This window comes from Hakea prostrata, chromosome 1 (genome assembly GCF_041222555.1).
Source record: "Hakea prostrata isolate BN-2017 chromosome 1, UWA_Hpros_2, whole genome shotgun sequence".
In the NCBI taxonomy this organism is placed as follows: domain Eukaryota; kingdom Viridiplantae; phylum Streptophyta; class Magnoliopsida; order Proteales; family Proteaceae; genus Hakea; species Hakea prostrata.
The window spans coordinates 4,496,644-4,516,189 of NC_142600.1; the positions used below are offsets into that span (position 1 = coordinate 4,496,644).

Sequence of the window (19,546 nt, forward strand, 5' to 3'; positions counted from 1 at the left end):
TAAAAACCCTTACCTCAGGCCCATAAGTCCAATGGTCGGTCCATGGACATATCAAAGCTAGGGCGGCACTTCAGCCCTAAACGACCTTTAACTGTCTCATCCTGTGCAGGTTAGCGAAACCCTTTACGGTAAAGTATTTAAGTTTAAAGCCTTGACCTAAGGAAAAAAATCTAAGTTTCAGGCCCTGCGCTCCAGCGTGTTAAGCAGCTTCAGTCTCATAAAAACTCTAACTTTCTTCTCCAAAATGGGTCACGGTAAGCCGAAGCGTAACAGAAACCACCACTCTCATCGAGGACATGCCAGTAGTAGTCGGGATCATTCAGGGTAATTCCTTGGAAGCAGAACCTTTTTCTTAGCTTCAGCAATTAACTATCACCACTTTCTTTTGAGTAGCTGATCGTGGTTACTCTTAATCCGCATAAACAAGAATCGTTTCATCTGACGATGAATTCCTATTTAATTTTGATAGTAATTAGTTCCTTAATTTTTTCCCCAAGCGTTTTGTTGTGAGAGATGGTTGATTCCTGTTGTTTTCATTATTATCTCTACTGCAAGTACTCAATTTTTGTGTATTGGACTTGCTTTAATAGTGTTGTTATTGCCCTATACAGAGAGTACTGTCTTGATGAATCTCTCCCACAAGATCAAGGTAACACCCTACCTTGTTTTCCTCTAATTGTATCATGGGTTGCTTATATTCAACTTCTTACTTGGCTGCTGCTTGTTTTAGTGTTCCACGGGGAGTTCTCTACTTCTTATAAACCCAGAAATTTTACATATGAATTCTGTCTACTCTAATCTTCTGAATTTGGTTTGAAGTGATGATTCTCAGTGTAGTATGCCAACACAATGGATAAGATTGAGGACAACAATGGCTCCACTATTCGTCTGGAAAAAAAAACCCACAACGGCTCCACTCTATTGATATTTTTGCCACATCTGATATATAATAAATACATTGATAATTTAGCTGTGTTGATATCTAATAAACACATGTTGATAGTGCAAGTGCATTCCAGAGGCTGAGAGGTTGTGGCTGTTTTCCTTGAAGAAGGTTTATGTTTGGGGGCTTGCAATTATCTGGTTTTGGTGGCATTCAGATTTTAGGAAATGTTGTGGAAAGGATGCATATGATAAGGGGTGGGTAATAATTCATTTGGTAAATAGATCACAAAGCCAGATCATTTATTAGCAGATCTTGAGAGTAAAATGGAAGGAAAAATTAAAGATGTAGAGATAGGAAACTTCAGGAATCCATCAGAAAATGAACACATGATATGCTTCATAGAGTGATCAAGACAAGTAGGTGAGCGCTGACATTGGAAGGGATGCCTAGATAAAAAAGAAGCCTCCTAGTCCCCGCAGTGCAGTATTTGACCGTTTGAAATATGATGATGAGAATTTATGTACTTGTGCTTGTGTGCAACATAGATTAGAAACCATATCGGTGGATAATGATGTAATTATGCTAGTATTGGCCTTCCATGAGAAAATCAACATGTAAGCAACAAAGCATAGAACGTAACATAGCACTTTACAAATAAATTAAAGTGGTAAACATAAATCAGCATTAACTTGGGAACAGTCAACAAGGCATGTTGCTACCTTAAACCTAAGGAAGAGCCTAGACGTGCCTGCAGGGTGACTAAGCACTGATGCCTTGACAACTGTATACACTAATCAAGATCCCATGGAAAAATACGTTAGATTTAAACCACTAATTTAACTAATTAAAATTTTCTGCTGCTAAATAAGAACAAAGAGCATTTCAGTGCATGAGCTTCTTCTACTGCAGGGTTTTTCGGGGCATGATAGAACATTTTCAAGCCTCGAACCCTTGGAATAACGAACTTAAACGTTGTACCAAGGCTTTTCCTACTCTCCTGCTTAACAAGAATAGTTGACCTTCACTCTGTAGAGGTTCCATATGATCACTCACTTGCAACTGGTTTGCTATGGATCTAGTTTCATGTTTGATATCATATACCACTTCATCTTGATGGTGTTTGCTCCATTAGTCTCATTGTGATTTCCGTCTTTCTTATATATGTAAGATTGGTTTTCATAGCAAGTTGGAGAATGCAATTGCTTTCATGTCCAGACATGGGGAGTTGCCTGTAACCCCCATTTTAAAACGGATGTTGATTGTCTGCCAAAAAATGAGACATGGAAGAGAGACAAGTAACCTGGAATTGGTATGTCCACTGTGGAAAACTTGTCAGCATGCTTTCTTGAATTTATAGGGATGGAGTCTACAATGTCACCACCTTCTGTAAAATCCTTTAGGATAACACCCCCCCCCCCAACCAAACAAGAAGTAGCAGAAGACACCGAATGCTGTTTAACTTATGCAGGGCTTTGTTTGGCCTTCAAATAAGCAAACCGAAGTCCTGCATAAGTTCTTCAATAATCCATCAATTGGTATTTTTTTCATCGAGCAAAAAAGTACCAAGAGAGGGGAAATTGAGAGAAACTGTCCAAAATAAGACAGTGGCTTGTGTCGATGAGATCAGAGGAAGAGGAATATTCTAGAATAAAATTCAGAATGCTTACGAGGACACAAGTACCAGTGAACCCAATTGCACCCATATTACAACAGAAACTAGTAGCTTATACATTATAAGATTATTTACGAAGTAATTCAACAACCAAAAGTTAAACGACATCCTTTCTTTTGGTTATTTGAGTGCTAACTAGTTCTTCAATTTTTGTTTTTTATCCTTTTCAAATAGGGTCTCGAGTTTCATATGCTTGTCAGGTTGCCAGTGCTGCTTATTGTCAATTTTTTCTTTCGTTTATAACTTTTGTCCAAGAATTTGCTAAGATGTTTGTCTTACAAGTTTCTGAACAAATGCAGCAAATGAAGAAGAGTCTCCAGTTCCAAAAATTCGGCTTGCAATGTGGGTATGTTCTATACATCTGCATGGATTTTAACAATAGGAATTCTTTGCTAAGCATGCTGATATTTTCCATGAACTAGTCTCATGTCCTTAACATGATGCAGTCCTTATTGACTTGAATCAGCCAGCTATTCTTTTTTAATTGCCAGAAACCATGATATTAGGAATCATGGGGAAGTGATATCTCATCAATTTGAGACTCAAATTACATCCAATTCAACATGTGATAATTGACTGGAGATTTTTACATTTTTCTTCTAATGAAGAATGTGGGTTGCTATATGTATGTCTAAGATATGAAACTGTTACTGGACTACTTTGACTCTTGTTATTGGACTACTTTTGACTTTTGAAACTATCATATCTTAAGTCAATACAGTGGAAAATCGGGGGATGTAGACTGATAACATATTGTTGATTCAGGATTTTGGACAATGTGATTCAAAAAAATGCACGGGGCGCAAGCTTTCAAGATTTGGATTGCTGAAAGAAAGTACCTGATCCATATTGATGTTGCCGAATCTTTTTTGGTTTGGATGCATAAGCTTGATTTCTTTTTGTGTTTAGACTGGTTATTTCATACTTTTGTCTTCTCTCTATTTTATTAATTTACATTAGAACATTCAGAAATAAGTATGCGCTTATTTCTTTGGGAGCAGTTACCTACATCCTGGTATAACTATACATATAAGTCTGATAAGCTTCTGGGTTTCCACCTATACAGTATAATATTAACCAGGAAACAAGGTGTGTTTTTAGTATCAACAAAAAAGTTAATGCTAATGCAGTATGTCATGTGTGATATTGTTCATTACTCCAGAGTCATGAGGAATATTCATGTAGGATGGCTCAAACCACCATTATGGTTTGGTAGAACTTGGGGTGGCTAAATTTTGAATGTCCTACCTGAATGTGATCTAATTTCATTAAATCTCATATTATCCTCGTTGTTGTTTTCAAGATTAGTTTGTAATTTCATTTGCATGGGCTTTGCTCCATTAGTAGTTGAATTCAAGGGCTATTGTGTTCTTCTGGATCCATGCATAGATTAAAAAAAAATCTATTTGGAAGGAGCTACAGCCTACAGTACAATTTGTTTAATTTTTATTATTTAAATTAGTGTCATCTAAGAATGAAGAAAGGGAACCAACGGGGGTTGGTCCAAGTGGTAAGCAACTTGGTCCACTTAAGCAAGGTTCCGGTATCGAAACCTTGTGGATGCAAAAAATCACTGCCGGGAGACTCGTCCACCACAGCCAGGTGTGCGACCTGGGTCAAACACCTGATTAGTCAGGCCAAAGCCTTGGAAACTGGGGTTGGCAAACCAAAAAAAATAATAATGAAGAAAGGGTGATGTCCCATGTGACTGCCTCATGCCTGCCTTAGCGAGGTTAATCGTCAAGGCCACCTTTTGTAGCCCATTGATGAAAGAAAGTCTGAGTGAATTGGTGGATCTTCATGTTTATTTATTGACGAAAAATGTTGTGGGTTTCTGGAGATATTATTATGATGCAATTGGCAAAACAGGGAGTCCCAAGTGTGTGTCCTGACATAATCATGTAATCATGTGAGAGGTGCGGCTAGATGAGATGCTGGCAAGGTCTTTGTCCTGTATGCTACACTTAAGGTTTAGATGATCCCTTACTTTTCTGCATTTATTATCCATCAATTTCGTGGCAGATATAGGATGTATGTGGGATGGGGTAGTGCAAGGAAAGGCATCTTAAGTGGATATATTTGAGAGTTACAAAAAGATAAGTGAGAGATTTCTACCCTCTTATTTCCAAACGGTCATTTTTTGTGGGAGAGAGTTAGGAAATATTAACCATCATCAACATAGACGAAGGACTTCCGTCTACCTATAGAACAATGACATCACCTGAGGCCTTGTTCTCACAATCTGAATATTGGTTTACTGAATTTGCTTAATTTTATTTGAAGGAAAAAATGAAAAACATAAACCTATGTGCATGAAATGTCTTGCCCTATGGTATTTTTTTTTTTTTTTCACACTGCTCATATTTTAAAACCTTTTGTAAATTTATTTGTTCCCTTTATTGTTGTGGTTGTCCTGGTGACTAAGAAAACATTGACAATGCAGGAGTTGCGTGTGAGCTGTAGCTTTGGGGGCATTGTTTTGAGGTATATTTTGATGGAGCAAAGCCCTTTCAGTTACGATTTAGTATGTCAGGCCTCTGTTGAATATAGTTTGCATAGCTTTTGTAAAAATAGAACCTGATGCATTTTATTCTGGGTTGTGGATCATTTGACTTTGGATTCAATTCCAACAATACAACGTAAAAATATCTCAGTCTAGTTCCAACTTCTAAGTGAATATTCTTTCTCTGAACTTGTTATTCATATAAAGACTTCTTACTAATATTCTCTGGTGTGACACAGTTGAGGCTGTTTTACATATAACCTGGAGGTCTCTTTACTTGAATGCTTATTAATTTGGAGCTGAGGTCATGCAGTTAATGCTATCATATTTTTAGTACTTCGTGTAGGTTCATTAATTTGGTGATCCTAATTATCTTCCATTGAACGTCATGTACTTATTATCTGTTGCAGAAACAAGTCAGAGAACCAAGTAACTCTGCTTGAAATCCATTTAAGCCTTTTGTGATGTTCTCACCTAATGAATGATCATGCCAGAATACACATCAATGAGCCATCCATGTTTTGCTGTCAGCTTGAAGTTAATGTGGCCTTTTTATTTTTGAGGCCAGAATGTGGTTAGATAGTGGTGCCATTGGTCAGTGCAGTGGGCGGCTACCCTGATATTAGTTTGAGACAGTGCTGCAGGTTTTGTTTCACATTCAAAGAATATAATTTTCTAATTTTAGGTCATAAAATGTGGGGTTGATTTTTAGGCTAGGAGATCTTGCAGCTGGGACTAATAAGATGGGTCCGCCAGATGGATGAGCATTTGCACTATGCATATGTGAATGCCCCGTTTATTTAGTTAGCATTTTGTAAATAAGTGGTTTATTCATCCTACATTCTGTTGATTAACTATTGCTGGAATGATGGCTACAATGGAAATTCTGAGTTCCCTTTTTCTTTTCTTGGCATTCTTTTCTGTTGCCACTTGCAGTCCTGTTGGGAATCGATGTGTCTCGAGGGAAGACCAGCCCTTAATGAAGAAAAAAGGGCTGGCTGTGGTGGATTGCTCATGGGCACGCTTGAGTGATGTACCCTTTGCGAAGCTACGGTGTGCTGCTCCTCGTCTCTGTATGGCATCCTCTCATATATTTCAAGTATTTGATATTTGTTTCCTGTTTCTGTTGCAAGACATGTAAATTTCGTTCTCTATTCTGAGATTTTGAAATATGTTACTGTCAGATGGGACTTACAATGATGTCTTTTTCTCTTGATTCAATATTATTTCAAATTTTATTTCAAAAAAAAAAAAATAAAATCTTGGGTATCATACCCTCGGAGTTTGCTCCAAGTGAGGTCCCATTATTTTGGAAGAAAGTTTCAAGGTTTGGCACAGTGTACCTACATTTTTTTTTTGGGGGGCGGGGGGTGAGTTAAAAAATGTAGGTATATAGCCTATCTTAGGAGAACATGACATTCAAATCTTTTCTTCCTAGCCATAAGAAAGAAAAACTCAAATGGTTACAATCTATTAAACTTATTTGTGACTTTAGAAATCTGCATGCAGATGTGCCAATTGTCAGATGTTACACCCCAGTTTGATGGTTGTGCAACCTGTTAAGGTCTGGTACCCATGTTGAATTGGGTTTGAATATCTGAAATAGGCTTTGAGATGGACCCCGGTCCCTCTCCCCATGGAAGTGATGCAAACTGAAAATCTAGACCAAGGATCTCAGATGTGAGCAGACCCAATGGTCAAATCTATGATCAGATCTAAGATAGAAGAAGATGTTGTGCTGTTAAGGGAAGAAATCAGATTGATGGAAGGGAAGGGAAGGGAAGAGAGGTGAGACCAATCTTCTTGGAAGCTACTAAGTATCCTAATCTAGCATTGGCAATACCCTACTTTATGTGCTTGTGTAGTGGTTCCATTGCATCAATGAACTCAAGAATAAGAAGCCCAGGTCAACTACACTTTTTGAACATTTGGCAGAATCCTTGAAATTCTGAATATCATAGAAGTTCATGCAATCCATGAAAATTTGACGAAGCTTCAGAATACTAGAATTAATATCAGTACACGTGACTCATTCTTGGAACTCTCACGTCCATCCTACATAAATAATTGGTCCATACCTTTGTCCTAGTTTCAGGCTCAACCTCTGCACTTACTTCCGTTAGTGCCTGGGGTCCAGTTTTGCCAGTTTGACTGGTGAGTCAATTTAGTCAAAACCTCCAATTGCAATGGAGGACAGGAAGACATTTGCAATCAGTGGTGGACTGTTCTGGAGGTTTCTGCATTGAAAATCGTTCTAGCTCAACATACTTTGGGAATCTCAGAGGTTTTTGAAGTTCTGTTTGATGACATTCATATGGAAGCTGATTGATCGCATGTGCTTATATTTGCATACTGTCATACTTGACTCTCTTTTACTCTGGAATACATTTATGCTACCCTTATAAAGTAAGTTAATGCAATATCATGTGCTATTTTGTTCTTTTTGTGTTGCAACGTTGCATGTGCAAGTTTGAGTTCCCTTTTAGAATCCTTTTAAATGGATTCGCATAAAAAAAAAGTGTGACAGCTCAAAATATACCACTTGTGAGTCCTACCCAAAAGCTTATACTTGGGATAACCTCGTGGTATATGAAGACTCCTCCAAGGTCTCAAATGTCAATGTGTTACTATACCTTTATAACTTACACCATCTCAGAAGTTTCTTTCTATATTGTGACCAGTACTCTGTGTACACCATTTTGTGTTTCTTAGGGTCAAGTGTAAGAATATTTATTACTATACTTGGTTATCTTCAGAAATTTTACAATCGATATCTGAAAATTTTATATGAACTGCAGTACCATGGTTGGTGGCAGCAAATCCAGTAAATTATGGTCGGCCATGTCAGCTATCTTGTGTGGAAGCACTATCAGCAGCTTTAATAATATGGTATCAAATTTTTTTTTTGCCTTTTACATTTAGTGGGTTGATGTTATCGTAGTATTCTGATCCAAATCGATTCAACTTTCTAGTCTTTATTAACTGCTTCTAGTCCTAACCTGATTGTTTGTGGTTAATTATGTCAAAGATGATGATTCCAGAGTATTTTTTCTCCCTTTTGTATGCTTAATGTAGTGACAAATAGAAGGAACAGAAGCCACATAACATTAAATGTTGCTATGCAATCTGATTGGATGGTCACAACATGCCAGTTTTTAGTACTGAAGAATGTTCTCTCCTTTGCCAAATCTAGTGATAGGAATAGCAATATTGTAATATGTTTGGCATTATCTTGGAGTTCATAAAGTTGCAAAATCTGGTACTGGAATAGCAATAATGTGGTATGCTTGGCAGTAGCTACGGAGTTCATAAGGGTTTAAAGTTCGGTGAAAATTTTTGTAGGCTTGGTATTGGTGTCCTCACGACATCTTCAGTAACTGTTTATGTGGGATTTCCAGTCTTTCCTCGTATTTTGAATTTACTGTTTAATGGTCCTTAATTGTGACCAGCATGTAGGAGTCTGTGGATTTCACCCTGAGGCTCGTCTTTGTGTGAAGCTCAAGGTACAAATCGCAGGATGTCATGCTGGGAATTCTGAACTCATTAGCAGTGCAATGAATGAAATATACAGACCAGCTTCTTTATTATAGTCTTACAGATCAATTTGTTGAGCTTCTTTGTGGAAAAATACTCTACTTCTTGAATAAGGCTGTTTCATAACACTTTCATCACATGTTTCAACAGCGGAGAAGAGGAAACAGCTAATCTGCTGCTGGGAAAATTTAAGTGGGGTCATTCATTCTTGTCTCTAAACAGGTACAATGCATTTATTAACCAAAAAAAAAAAAAAAAGAGTGGAATGTATCTACTGTTTGGGTCTTTTAGATGGTGATAATCATCTATTATTAGAATATCGCATACTTGGAAACATATGCATGAGGAACAGACTACTTCTGGATCCTACCGGCTACTAAGCTTATTTTCTCTGAAGAAGAAAGTTGCTCTGCCTGGATGGTTATTACCTCCTGTCAATGTGAATTTTCTGCTCTAATATTTTGTAGTTAGTTAGTGCAATACTCATTTTCTCCAATTGGATCTAGAAAGTCTATGTTGTTCTTTGGCATGGCATCTACAAACCTTCAGCTTTTGTTGCATGTTGGTGAACATTCTGTTTCAGTGGAGGATATAATCAACCATGAGACAGAAAATATAAAAAAAAAATTGTTACAATCCACAAATTTGTGGGTACTTTTTGCTATGTATTTACTATTGTTGCGATATGTCCATGTAGACAACTGCTGAAGGCATATTCAGAATGTGCAAACAGTGCCGATGTTATTTCTGTTCAAAATTCTTGGCTTTCTCAGAGCGATAAAGTTCCACAACCTCATCCAGAAGCGGATGGTATGTCTTTCTGATGTTGTGAAGATTTATTTTTTCTTCCAAAGTTGGTTATTGTGCCATTTGAATTGCTTTCTGGCTTTGACTGCCGCAATGAATTGCTCACTGCATGGGTTTTAAATATAGTAAGGTCTAAGGTGTTTATGCTCAGGTTCTGGTGCTGTGGACTCCTCGTTACATCTCAAGGGAGATGCTGAGTCTGATTATGATTCTGAAGATGGACTTCCACCGCTTGAAGAGAATTTGAATCACTTGCAGTTGGATGACAGTGAGGATGAAAGTGAGTGAATGAGATCAACATGCTCAACTTCCTCTTGCTCAGTTAGAAAAAGATCATTATGGGCAATTTGCTGCTGGTGTCTGGTATGACTTCAGTGTTATGATTCAAAGACGAAGCACATTCTAGAATGCTGATTGTTGCCCTTGAGGATTATATAATCCAAATTTTCTATTGTAAATTTGTAATGGAAAGTGCTTGTTTAGCGCTCTTTGAAGGGATTCAAATAGTTATTTGCAGCTCAAGGTCAAGTAATCTGTGGCTGCTTCGAGACTCAGAGAGCAACTGGTTTTCTCTCTCTCTCTCTCTCTCTCTCTCTCTCTCTCTCTCTCTCTCTCTCTCTCTCTCTCTCTTTAAATGACTACTCCACAGGTTCACAGGCCCAAATCTGATTAGAACATTGCTGCTGCCTTGTGGCGTGCGGGCAACTGAGCGATCATAAATTATTAAACGTCCATTCATCTATCCCTGAGGGAACTACTTTCTTACTGTTGCTACAACACTAGCTATTGTCACCTTCAGTGATTTCTAACAACTTCAGAAGACGGATGATGCCTGTCGAAGAAAAATAGGGATCACGCAAGAGAATCTCTCTCCCCTTCCAGTGACAAATAAAGATGCTTACTTTTCCATTTACTTCTTGATCTTGGTATAAACCATTTTCAAGGGTGAGATCCCTCGAGTGTTCCTCGCCCATTCCTGAGTCACACATCATGTACGGGTTGTTCAGTATATTTGTTTTTCATGGTGGAGGTATGGATAGTTTGAATTGGATTTATAGAGTTTGGTTGCAGGAGGATATGGATTCAGATTTTAAAAGCTGGTACCAGAGTGGGCAAAAATAGATGTTTGTGTGCCACTGGGTGCAGCAAGTGGGATGCCATATGATATAATGTTGGGACACATGGCACACATCTGCAATAAATGGATGGTCCATTTCTGACAAGGAAATGAACCTGATAAATTTGCGGATGACTAGAGCTGCCGTTTTGGACCTGCGAAATTGCTTCAGTCATGTGCATTTATACTCAAGCTAGATTTTGGACCATCGGATTTGAAATCTCTACCGTTAAATTTCAATGGTCGAAATCGAGATTCAATCCGACAGATCGAAATGTTTAGCATGACGGTCTTGCTCATTAAATGCTCAATACTAAAGTAAGGTCCATCATCCAATGTATGTGTCATTTGTTTATCGGAGAATCCAATGTGTATGTCTCATTGGCATGTTTGCTGGTGTAGTGAATTTACATTTGAAGGGTGCATGGTGGCACACTAAGCTCTAGCAATTAAAGGATTTGAATCTTAGTCAACATTGTCCTTTGCCTCTCTCATCGAGGTACTTACCCAATGAAAAAAAAAAAGGGTTTTATTTCACTAAATTGTTGAGTCATACTTAGCCCTAGCACTGTGGCACTTTGAAGAAAAGTATCAAGCACTACGACTCATGTAGTTATGAAGTCACTACAGACACATGGGTTTTTTTTTTTTTTAATTGTCAAACACTAAAATTTGTATTAATTGAAAATAAACAAATCAGGGGACCTGGACAATAGCAAAAAAGTATCAATGATAAACAGATGTGGAACATTGCACCAAGACCTAACCAAAGAGAACCTAGAAGGTCCTTTAACAAGAAAATCGGTAAACAAATCACCTTCTCTAGTAAAGTAATGGAAAAAAACATTCTGAAAAAATAGAAGGATAACCTCTTAATCTTATAAAACTAAGCTAAGAATCCTCCAATCTAGTGAAGAGTAAAGATCCTGCAGAGCATAAATAGCAAAAGTTAAGACACATGGGTTGAAGGCAAGGGCAACTTGTCTTCGAAGAAAAGTAAATCAGAGAAATTGAAAATAAAAAAAGGTGTACCAAACACTTTAACTCTTTTCCTTTTAGGGCTGCTTGATGATTTGGATTCACGGGAAAATTAACTCTATTTCTTACTCTCTTGCTTAAGATGAGTTGAATTAATCATGCAGGACATCATGATCTTGGCATGTTGATCCTCTCCTTCGTTAGCTAAATTGTAGGATTCAGGTTTTCAATCCAAGTATGTAATCTAGTTGCATAATAGATGAAGAGTTTAATCAATATTATGAACTAGTTTGGAATTGATCAACCAAGATAAAGAAGTGATCCACCGAGTTATCATTTTATTTTATGTTGGAATGGATTAGGAAGGGTCTTCCTCTTTCTTTTATCTCTTTTCTTTTTCTTCTTTTTTATCTTTATATCTTTCACAAATGCTGGAAACAAAGTCTTTGTGGAAAACTAACAACATTTAGGGAACGAGAATCGCTTAGCATGGCTTGGTATTTTTTTTCTTGGCTAACATATATATCAAAAGAAAGAGTTTAGATCACAAGACTAATACAAACGAAAAGAAAAGAATCCATAATAAACAAATGTTGTATACCCCACTAATTGCACACAAAAAAAAAAGTATACCCACTAAGTTCTATTTAAAGAGAATCTACAAGCACCTTAGGAACAAAATTAGCAAAATCATTGCCAACCATAGACTAGACCGATCTAACCATTATGAAAATTTCTCGTTATAGTGAATTGCTCTCAAAACTTTTTTTGGTGACCACCCGTCTCTTAGGCAATGCAACTCAAATTTTGAGAACTGCGTTCAACAACTCTTAGTGCTCATTAACTGGGATTTTACTGGGCTAATGCCATTGACGTCGTGGTGCTTGTGGTATCCACCGCTGGATGGTCACTACTTAGTCTTAGTCTTCATTAAATCTCAACGCTCAAAACATGTTTCTATTCGTTTTAAAGGAAATTGTTTTTCTCATTTAGATTAGCCTAACAACTTGGTGGCAGCCATCTAGCGCATCATAAGCACTAGCCTAACAAAATCCTAACAATAATTCTTGTAGCTCTATTATTATTATTTTATTATTATTATTATTATTATTATTATTATTATTATTATTATTGTAATGGTGGCGCCACCTTGGACTTGTAAAGACTTGAAGCGGTTGGTTTTTTTTTTTTTTTTTGGGTAAATGTAAAGACCTATGTATATAATATTATGAAAAAAAAAATGATGGCATGGCCCAGGATTAGGGGTATTTTCGATATTATGGCGCCACTAGTAAACCGCGCTATATATTACGCAGGGCAGACCTCAAAGCGACTACAGTGAACTCGCGCTCTTCTCTCTGGGGTAAACCATCTTCGAGAGATCCGGCATGCACGAAACAGTAGTGAATAAACCCTAGCAGGCACACTTCTTTGGTTTTCTTATCTGGAAAACCCTATACTACCATCTAGCTGTTGTTTCCTCTTTATTGATTTCATTTCTTTCTTGTAGTTCATCTCTTTTACAGGGATCCAAGAACGAACTGACAGCTTTTTGCTGTAGTTTATCTTCCGGAGTTCCAATGGTTGTCTGAATGTCTTTTTTGAGTTTTGAGTTGTTCTCTCTAATGGTTGGCTTTCTTTTGTGAAACTAGGGTTCACGTCTTACTACTTCTTGAGGGAGTGTCGATTTTTTTTGCGAACTACAAAGCTGACGGCACTGTAAGTTCTCTTTCCATATAGTTACTCTCCGATTAATGGCATTCATTTTCATTTCTTTCATTCTGTATTTGTATGTGGATCCTCGATATTCTGTCGTTCGCCTTGATTCCCTTTTAATAGTTTTAGTTTTCCTTTTTCATCTGCCTCCCTGTTGGTTGTGAAGTATTTGATTTAACCGAAATGTACACCTGTTCATGCATGCGTGTCTCTGTTTTTGTTTTCCTCAGCCGCGTTCTTTCATATATTCATCCTAACTTTTGGGTTGATTTGTGTGCATTTGGCCCAATGGGTTATCTGTTACATCTGGTTCGTCTTGTACTGTTATTTCGCTTGTCGGGGTTTGCATTCGAATGTTTCATTGGCATAGCGAAATTTAAAGAAGTTCTTGTTTCTTTTATATCTACTGCTTTTTTTCTTCAAATCCCGTAACAAGAAGTTAAAGGATTTTTGTTTTTTATTTCTTTTCAATTTAGGTTCTAAACTTTGAATATTTCTTGGCATTTCCCCTTTTTGGCTTTGTGTTTAAAGCTGTAGGTCAGCTTGATTGTTCTGGTTCTTTTGTATTTGCCCGCTTCTGTATTTTATTGGTCTACTGTGATTTTTGAACTCCCTCTGCTATATTTAATTTGTATTTTTGGTTAGTGCGTGTGCAGCTTAGATAGTGTTGGACAGAAACAAGGAAAGATGTCAGGCCAGATTCCTGTTCTTGATAACCGATCCATTGATCAATGGAAAGTGGCTGAGTTAAAGGAAGAACTTAAGAGAAGGAACCTTACCACACGAGGGTTGAAGGATGAATTGATAAAACGATTAGGTGAAGCAATTCATAGTGAGAGAGAAGCTGTTGAGGGTGTTGATTGTGATACTAAAGGGGTCAAGAGTGAAGAGGTAGAGTTAAAGCTTGTTGACACTGAAATCATTGTTGACACTAAGGATGGGTCGGAAATTGAAACCCAACCTATAGAAGTTACTAATGAGGGCAGTGAACTTGGAACACTAGCAGCAGATGTCACTCGGTCTGTTATTGATGTTGATAAGAGTATACCTAAGATGGCTCAAGGTGAGGCACAAACTGAGGAGTCAGCTGGTAATACATGTCCTATTGCGGTTGTTGATGAACCAGATGTCAATGCAATATCTGTGGAATCTGCAGTCACAATCAGCCATGTCGTGGTAACTCAGTCAGCGTCGAGCGAGCAGGAGTTGCAGAAGAATGAAACCAAGACAGAGAATGAGGATCGAAAGCCCCTCCAGGAAGATGCTGTGCTCAACGATCCCAATCCAAATAATCAGGTATCTGAGGTCAGCCCTGTTTTAGGGTCCCAAGTAAAGTCTGAGTCTATTTCTACTGATTCTGTGTCAATTATTGAAAAGAATGAACTAAAGGGTAATTTCAATGCTCATAATTTCCATTTAGACCTAGATGTTAAGCCGGAAATGGTGCAACCATCATCCAGTGATGTTCCTCCTAATGGTGGCAATGTACGTCCACTGGATGATCAAGAGCCGTGTGAGTACCAGGGCTCTGTTGAAGATACTGATGACACCAACAATACTAATCTGGACATTAGCAAGAAAAATGGTGGTGGGGGTTCCTTTGAAAAATTAAATTTAGACCGAAGTTCTGGTGATGAGTCAATGGAGGATGATGTGATGGAGAGTAAGCAGATTGATTCTATTCATAATTCTAATGAAGTGAGAAATAGGAGTAAGCTAACTGAAGTGCATGTTGTAAAAGTGGAAAGACAGATTGGCGCTATTGGGGGTGGCTTTTCTTCTGAGGAGAAAAATGTCTATGATGATAACGAGACTCATCATGCTGTTCCTGCTGAGAAAAGAAAACCTGAAGGTACATTTTATTCTTCATATGCTTTTCTTCATTCTTATTGAAGCTGCAATATATTTCTACCGTAGTAACTTCCATGGTTTTGGACTTCCTCAGTGCCTATTTGTGTTGTTCTTTGAACTATTGTTTATATAATTGTGACTGTATTCTGAAACACGGGTTGTGGTAGAAGTTCTTTGTCTACGAAATCAATCTATCTGTCTCGCCATCTAAGTCGGACCATTTGGATGGAAGCATTGTCAGGCCTGTAGTTAAGCTTGTCCTTTTTCTAGTGGATTATTGGATTATCTATCAGTGCATGCAAGACATTGTGGTGACAGTTATGGTGGTATTTTTTTCCCCTGAAGTCTTCTTGTGGAAGTGATGTTAGAGTTCTTAACGTGATGTCTACTATTAACTATACGCCTCTGGTACAGGGGTTGGAAAATGCTGGGACTATAGATTTTCTATGTCTTCAACTTGACGACCACAAGCTGCTTTTCTTTCAGTTTTTATGCTTAGTTCCGGATTGGAGACTAAGTTTTCTAAGTTGACCATTGTAAGTGTATGGATGGGTTCATGGTTAGGTTAAGTGTTAATAATTATCCATGTAAGAGTTGGTATTAATTTCATTTAGACCGTATCTTGGATTTGTATGAAGGCACTTCACTTTGAGGTCATATCTGAATATTGTTAGGAAACAAAGAAAACATGTCCAAGAGGTATATAAAATCTGTAGAATAATTGATGACCTTACTACTTACCAATCATTAGTTCTAACACCTGCTTACCAGAAACCCCCAGAAATTCCACAGGACTTCCAATAATCTACACCTTTGCTAAAGTACTGAAAATTAATGATCCTCATGAAGTTCACACACTACAAATCTATACAACCCCCTGACCAACGGAAAGAAAAAGGAAATAGCTAGCAGTCTAGCATCAGAGCAAGTGACTCATTGGGTCCAATGCGGGTGGTGGGGGTGAAGGCACACTAAACCATCTTCACATTGCAGGCTTCCTCTTGCCTTTCCTGTCTAGAAACCGGGAAACTGTCCTATGGAGGGACAAAAATGCAACGTGTTCAATCTGAACATGATCGGGAGCCTTGTCTTGTCTTGTCTACTTCTTTGTTGTTTTTCATGGCAGACTGCTTCATCAAATGGGAGACTCCTGGATTGGTGGCCACTTTACAATCTAGTGAACTGGTCCATGCTGAGGGAGGTCTTTCTCAGTCCCAGACATTGCACTTTCGAGAGTATCCTCCCTAGAGAATGACTTTCTGTCTTCCTTATCTAAGTCAAGTCATGAGCCATACTAGATAGGGTGCTTCAGTTTGTTGTAAGATTGCTTTGACCATTTGCTGTGAGATGAACTGATCTGTACCATGGGAATTCCTAGATCCACATTGAGGGTTTCTACTGTATGACTGTAATGATGCCATGTTGGATACTTGGATACTTGGATACTTGGACTGATAGAAGAAACTCTTGAGTCTCTCTACCAGTGAAGGCTTCTACTGCACACACAAATTCATCAATCAGATAGAGCATATTGGTGGGAAGTTCAACCTTTGGTTGGTGTAACTATATGATGGGGAAATCTGGATTAGTGCCACACGGTAATAGTCATTGAGGTCCTTATCCCCTAGAAGATATGCTTATGAACAAAAGAAGTCACTGCAGAACTGACCTCTTTCGTTTCCCCTTTGGTTTGCTTTGTAGGAAGTGCTACATTTATTCCTCCTCATTATGCTTCAAAGTGGTTCTTAAAGAGCCATATCTGCTCTTTGGCTACCTTCTAGTTTAGCTCTAGAATTATGCCTTGATCTTTTTTGAATGTATTTAGGACCAGACCTTGCCTTTTGGCCCTTAGTTATTCCATATAAAGCCATAAAGGCCTCCCCCCTTGGTTGGAACAAAACTGACTAGTGCAACTTGGACCACTGAAAACAAAGCAAACAAAGAAACAGTGCTTAGGGAGAAAGTGTTGCAGTTCTAGTAACCATTATTCCAGTAATTTTCTACTATTCAACCTTATTTTCATTGTCTTTTTAACAAGTTTTGTCTGCAGATCAAGAAGTTGTTGGGAAAAGTGAGCCACCTCCAAAAAGACAGCGTAGATGGAATTCTGCGAATATTGAAGTAAAGCAATTGCAAGTCTCCAATTTCACACCTTCTACAACACCCAAAGATGTTTCACACACAACATTCTCCAAACAAAACTTCACTAGGTCTGACTCAAACATAAGTGCTGAATCACCCAAGGAACGTGTTGGTGAGCATCTACCCCCCACCCTTAAAACAAACAACCAAAAAAACAGTTCAATTGAAAGTGATGAATTTATGTTATACTTAATTATGGATTGGCATTGCCTTTTGTTGGCAGTTCCACCTTCGCCAAAGCCTCCGTCCACATCCCTTAGAGTTGATCGTTTTCTCCGTCCATTTACCCTCAAAGCAGTGCAAGAGCTTCTATCAAAAACTGGAAAAGTCTCTAGTTTCTGGATGGACAACATCAAGACACACTGCTATGTTACGGTAAGTTTTCTGCTTGTGTGCTGTACTGTGGTTTTGCTGGACTGATGTGCATTTTATGTAGAACTGAACTTGAAGGCTCAAAACAGTACCAATAGACAAGATATTTTCTCAAATAGCAAGTTCAGATTTGAATATTCAAAAAACCAGCAAATCGATGGCCAAAATAACATCAAACTCCAGTTAAACCTAGTAGTAGAACTAATGCTGAAAATCTCAGATCTACCTAGATGTGACCTGGAAGGGCACTAGTAATTTGATTAACCGAAGTAACTTAAGAACTCAAAACTTTACTGTCTGGTCTATCCCCTGTATATGGGTTATAAATATTAGCAGAAACAGGCCATAGACCAGAATTTAGTTAAGCTTTATAATGGGCGGATTACCTTTCAAAGGTAGAATCAGAAAGCTCATTTTATTTCTGGATCACTGATTTCTCATATAGTTCCTCTTTAAAGTTGAATAATTACTAGTAATATATATGTGGGCAAATTTTAATAGTTGCATTGCCCTAATGAGAGTTAATGCATGAATTCCTCATGGAAATGGGACTCTTGTATTGACTCGTATGTGCATGGTCAAGAGTACAGTTTATATTAGAATAGAATTTAATTTCAGCAACTTGAAAAGTAGGTACCAGATCGTGAATTGCTGAAAATATTAACAGTACCTGGCATTGACGGATGGATGTGGAAGACCAAGACAAGATAGAAGTTAAACACCTGGTCTTTTGACTGCAAGCCTTGATTGAACACACGAGTCCTTGGTTAACATCAAAGGACTTCTGTGCTGCATGAAGGGAACCTTAGTGATGACTTTTCATTAATCAAAATTTGTGATTAAATGTTGGCCTTAATGTAGGAAACACGAAAAACTGACTACTATCCAATCCTTAACTAGTAACATAGACGTGAACTGAATTGCCCTTTTATTATAGGCCCATTAAGGTGCTCCATACTATGAAAACACGTGGAAGAAAAATAATCCCACATAAAAATAAAATAAATCTGTTCATATGATTTATTTGCATCTAATGTGCATGAGGCTTGGGTGGTGCAGTATTCATCGGTTGAAGAAGCCATCCAAACCCGAAATGCCCTCTACAATTTACAGTGGCCTTCAAATGGTGGACGATTGCTGGTGGCTGAATTTGTTGATCCCCAGGAAGTGAAAATGAGAGCCGAAGCTCCCTCTCGTCCCCAGGCATTACCTGTCAGCACCAGTCCAACAGCAACAGTAGGGCTGTCAAAATTCCAGACTCAGTTGCCTCTTCATCAACAAGGGCTGCCGGAGCTACTTCCGCCCCCACCTCCACTCCCACCCCCACCCCCTCTCCCATTGATGTCTGCTGATCAATTGAGAGCAATCGAAAGGTTGCCTCTCCCACCTCCCCCCATGAAGAAATCAGCACCGCCGATTATTACCCTTGATGATCTGTTCAGGAAGACTAAAGCTAATCCTCGGATATACTACCTACCTTTGTCTGACGAACAAGTCGCAGCAAAACTTGCAGCAAGAGCGAAAAAGGGATGAAGTCACCTGGGAATATCAAATGCTGTTGGTTTGGTATTCTGTAAGCCGTTGTTAGGATGAGATAGATTAGTCTAACCAATGGCAACCGTTATACTATGCATTGGAACTATTTAGTCAATTCGGTTCATTGTCTCGACCAGTGGTGCTCTCTTGATGTTACAGTGAGGTGCGAACTTTGATTAGCTTAAATTCTTCAAGTGGTAACTCGTAAGCGATGTGTATATGACGCCTCTTTTTTTGAATCAAAGTGGAATATGGTCCGTTCTGATTAATTGTGTCTTGGATGGAAGGAGGGCTAAATAATGTCTCGTATTGGAATTAAAGAAAGGGTTAAGGCGTGGGGATTCGGTTAATACAGATCCTCTGCCCCTAATGCCTCTTTGCCCTCAAAATTCCCTCTCTCAGTCCACTTGACACAGTTTACTTTGGTTCATC

General features: G+C 38.3%; 2 protein-coding genes across 5 annotated transcripts; both read left to right on the forward strand.

The window, feature by feature from the left end:
- Window positions 1-113: 113 nt before the first annotated feature.
- Window positions 114-9,956, forward strand: LOC149026832 (RNase L inhibitor protein-like protein). Its single transcript, XM_089156534.1, has 10 exons — window positions 114-324; window positions 612-649; window positions 2,858-2,904; window positions 3,324-3,389; window positions 5,002-5,042; window positions 5,998-6,134; window positions 7,860-7,950; window positions 8,746-8,817; window positions 9,293-9,405; window positions 9,554-9,956. Exons 1-10 carry the CDS (start codon window positions 245-247, stop codon window positions 9,688-9,690), a joined length of 822 nt encoding a protein of 273 aa, XP_089012660.1. The 5' UTR covers window positions 114-244; the 3' UTR covers window positions 9,691-9,956.
- A 2,873-nt stretch (window positions 9,957-12,829) lies between these two features.
- LOC149026833 (SAP domain-containing protein) lies at window positions 12,830-19,401 on the forward strand. Of its 4 annotated transcripts, none has more exons than XM_089156555.1 (6): window positions 12,830-12,918; window positions 13,150-13,216; window positions 13,870-15,065; window positions 17,115-17,318; window positions 17,430-17,581; window positions 18,638-19,401. In XM_089156555.1, exons 3-6 carry the CDS (start codon window positions 13,901-13,903, stop codon window positions 19,109-19,111), a joined length of 1,995 nt encoding a protein of 664 aa, XP_089012681.1. In that variant the 5' UTR covers window positions 12,830-12,918; window positions 13,150-13,216; window positions 13,870-13,900; the 3' UTR covers window positions 19,112-19,401. The 4 variants fall into 4 exon arrangements, with proteins under 4 accessions (XP_089012681.1, XP_089012671.1, XP_089012676.1 ...); XM_089156545.1 differs by having other exon boundaries at window positions 13,859-15,065; window positions 18,638-19,400; XM_089156550.1 differs by having other exon boundaries at window positions 12,830-13,216.
- Window positions 19,402-19,546: the final 145 nt, after the last annotated feature.

Excerpts from the sequence above, each read along its gene's own strand:
- LOC149026833 (XM_089156550.1), top strand. The coding sequence starts at position 13,901 with ATGTCAGGCCAGATTCCTGTTCTTGATAACCGATCCATTGATCAATGG. Across the intron at positions 17,319-17,429 it reads ATCACCCAAGGAACGTGTTG|TTCCACCTTCGCCAAAGCCT; the intron begins GTGAGCATCTAC and ends TTTTGTTGGCAG. Across the intron at positions 17,582-18,637 it reads AGACACACTGCTATGTTACG|TATTCATCGGTTGAAGAAGC; the intron begins GTAAGTTTTCTG and ends TGGGTGGTGCAG.
- LOC149026832 (XM_089156534.1), top strand. The coding sequence starts at position 245 with ATGGGTCACGGTAAGCCGAAGCGTAACAGAAACCACCACTCTCATCGA. Across the intron at positions 3,390-5,001 it reads CAAGATTTGGATTGCTGAAA|GAGTTGCGTGTGAGCTGTAG; the intron begins GAAAGTACCTGA and ends TTGACAATGCAG. Across the intron at positions 6,135-7,859 it reads GTGTGCTGCTCCTCGTCTCT|TACCATGGTTGGTGGCAGCA; the intron begins GTATGGCATCCT and ends TATGAACTGCAG.